This window comes from Triticum dicoccoides, chromosome 4A, assembly GCF_002162155.2.
Source record: "Triticum dicoccoides isolate Atlit2015 ecotype Zavitan chromosome 4A, WEW_v2.0, whole genome shotgun sequence".
NCBI classification, from domain to species: domain Eukaryota; kingdom Viridiplantae; phylum Streptophyta; class Magnoliopsida; order Poales; family Poaceae; genus Triticum; species Triticum dicoccoides.
Window position 1 is genome coordinate 733,029,214 of NC_041386.1, and position 2,755 is coordinate 733,031,968.

General features: G+C 47.8%; 1 protein-coding gene across 1 annotated transcript; it reads right to left on the reverse strand.

Annotated features, from left to right (window-relative positions):
* Nucleotides 1-853: 853 nt before the first annotated feature.
* On the reverse strand, nt 854-1,803 carry LOC119289936 (probable E3 ubiquitin-protein ligase XERICO). The gene has a single exon (XM_037569104.1). It carries the CDS (start codon nt 1,747-1,749, stop codon nt 1,252-1,254), a length of 498 nt encoding a protein of 165 aa, XP_037425001.1. The 5' UTR covers nt 1,750-1,803; the 3' UTR covers nt 854-1,251.
* Nucleotides 1,804-2,755: the final 952 nt, after the last annotated feature.

The window sequence follows — 2,755 nt, forward strand, 5'->3', positions numbered from 1 at the left end:
ATAGAGCATTGCACAAGCTAATTTAGCAGTGAGAGTTGAAAGGACATAGTTGCTAGCCTTTGTGAACACTTGGATAGAGAAATTCTTGACAAATGTTGGCAAAAATGGAGGATGAGCTCGAGCAAGGGGGAGAGAACAGAGGAGAGAAAGAAGAAAACAGAGAAAGGAGGGCTTGGGCTCGGGCTGGACGAAGCACTATCTATCTTTAGTCCTGGTTGGTGATACAAACCTGGACTAAAGGTCTACCTCTAGTCCCGGTTGGTATTAATGAACCGGGACTAATGCATAGCCGTTGGAACCGGGACTAATGGTACCATTAGTCTCGGGCCAAATCCAGACCGGGACTAATGCTCCGGATGAAAGGCTTGTTTTCTACTAGTGTGTATATATCCACTTCTTGGTGTATGGATTTTACTTGAAATCCAAACTAACCGAAGCTTCAACAGAACTAATCCCCATCCATGGGGACGTTATTTTGATGATCTCTCCAGAGGAGGGGCCGATCTGAAAATATTTCGACAGCTCGCCACCAAGGGATTTGGTTTGTTTCCACAAAAACTCAACTGAAAACCACAAATTCGAAACACTCTTCTCAGAACTCAGCTGCTGTAGTCGCCGGATTATGCAAACAATACCCCGCGGGAATCACGATGCCGGTAGGAGCGGCAGCGGTAGGAGGAAGGGCGGGAGGAGGGGCACCCGGCAGAGCGGGCTGGTGCGGTGCCCGTGCGCGGCCCAGCGGTCTAGGTAGGTATGTGGCAACCATATCATCAGTGTTTAGACGTTAGGTTTAGCACAACGTAGCTACTAAACTGTAAACATTAATCTTTTCCAGAACCCCTAAGAAGCAGTATGAAAGATGAAAAAAAGACATAATATTGCTAAAATCTTAGCAAGAGGAAAGTTAGACTAGAAGCTAGTACAAGGGAAAAAAACTCTTCTCAAGTACCCCTACTATATTCAGATTCACCCTCTATCTACTTTCCTGGTGTGTGTGTGTATCTCCACTTCTTGTTCTTGGTGAAGGGATTTTACATGAATGAAATCCAAATTAACCGAAGCTTGAACAAGGAACCTAATCCCCATCCAAGGGGATGTTATTGTGAGAATCTTTCCAAAGGAGGGGCCGATCGAGAAATAATTTGACAGCTCACCGCCGTGGTCTCCAGACAAACCAAACCGAAAGCTAACACCCTCCTCAGGATTCGCCTGCTGCAGTCACCGGATTATGCAAACAACGCCCAGCGGGAATCACGACGCCGGGAGCGGCAGCGGCAGCGGCAGGAGGAAGGGCGGGAGGAACGGCGCCCGGCAGAGTGGGCAGGTGCTGTGGCCGTGCGCGGCCCAGCGGTCGAGGCAGGCGCAGTGGATGACGTGCCGGCACCCACGCGGCCGACGCACGCGCGCGGCGCCGTGGAAGTCGCCGAGGCACACCGCGCAGCTCTCCGGCAGCAGCAGATTTTCGTCTGGGGCGCCGGAGAGCGCGTCGAAGCGCATTGCCGGAGAATGCTTCTCCAGCTCCTCGAGGCAGCGGTCTTGAGAATCATCGTACTGCTCCTGGTGATGGCGGTGGTGGTCGGTGATGCCGGAGGCAGTGGGGTGGTCAAAGCTGAGGTCGTCGTCGACGCCGGCGCCGACGAGGCGGAGCGGCCAGGAGGAGATTCGGCGGAGGCGGGCCAGCAGGAAGAGGAGGTTGAGCAGCAACCTGGGCACCTCGCACTCTGAGAACACCGGCGCCGGGAACCCCATTATCTAGCTGATATCAACCGTCGTCGAAGAAGAAGATGGCAGTCTCGCAGCCCAATTTAGAGAAAGCGGAGTGGTCTCGCATGGCACAGAAAGCTACCTCCGGCCGGCCTATAATTAAGGAGGAGCTGGACAGAGGAAGGAGAGGAGCGTCCTACTCCCTCCGTTTCTTTTTACTCCGCATATAAGTTTTGATCAAAGTCAAACTACACAAAGTTTAACCAAATTTATATTAAAAAATATGAACATCTACAATACTTAAACTATATAATACGAAAATACATTTTGTGGTGCATATGAAAATGTTGATTTCATATTGTAAATGTTGATATTTTTTAATATAAAGTTAGTCAAACTATACAAAACTTGACTTTGACTAAACTTTATATGTAGACTAAAAAGAAACGGATGAAGTACGCTACAGGATGGGGGTTGCAGGATGGCGACGGAGATGCAGTACTGCAGTGGACAAACACAGGCTAACTGCACCGCTTGCCTAATTATTATGAAGGTTGTGAGTCGATGATCGAGATCAATGCCTGGTTAATGATTAGTTGGGTGGTGGGGTGGGGTGAGTCTTGTTGGCAAACTCAGGGACCGAAAGGAGCGGCTACCGGCCCGACTCGGCCCTTAGTCCTACTTTGACCCAATGTTCCCCAATTAAGTTGATTTATTATCATATAAGAAAGGTTGGAAGAATGGGTGGTCGGAAGAAAGGTGAAATGGGAACCTTATGTTCTTTTTAAGTAGTAGAGATAAATTGATTTGATTGCTTGATATGATTTTTATTTTTGAACTAGAACAATGCCCGTACGTTGCAACGGGATATAAATCTTCTAGTACACCAACTTCTGATTTACCTGTCTATAATAATGCGGTTGTGTAAATAAATGATCATCAAATTCTGCCCATGAATTACCTTATATTTTGATCTGAAGTTTGGTAAGTAAACTAAAGTGAAACTGGTTCAGAAGGTAAGTAAATCAAGTTGATTTATTCTCTTATAAGG

What these genes read in the sequence shown, in the direction of transcription:
- LOC119289936 (XM_037569104.1), bottom strand. Translation starts at nt 1,749, where the DNA reads ATGGGGTTCCCGGCGCCGGTGTTCTCAGAGTGCGAGGTGCCCAGGTTG.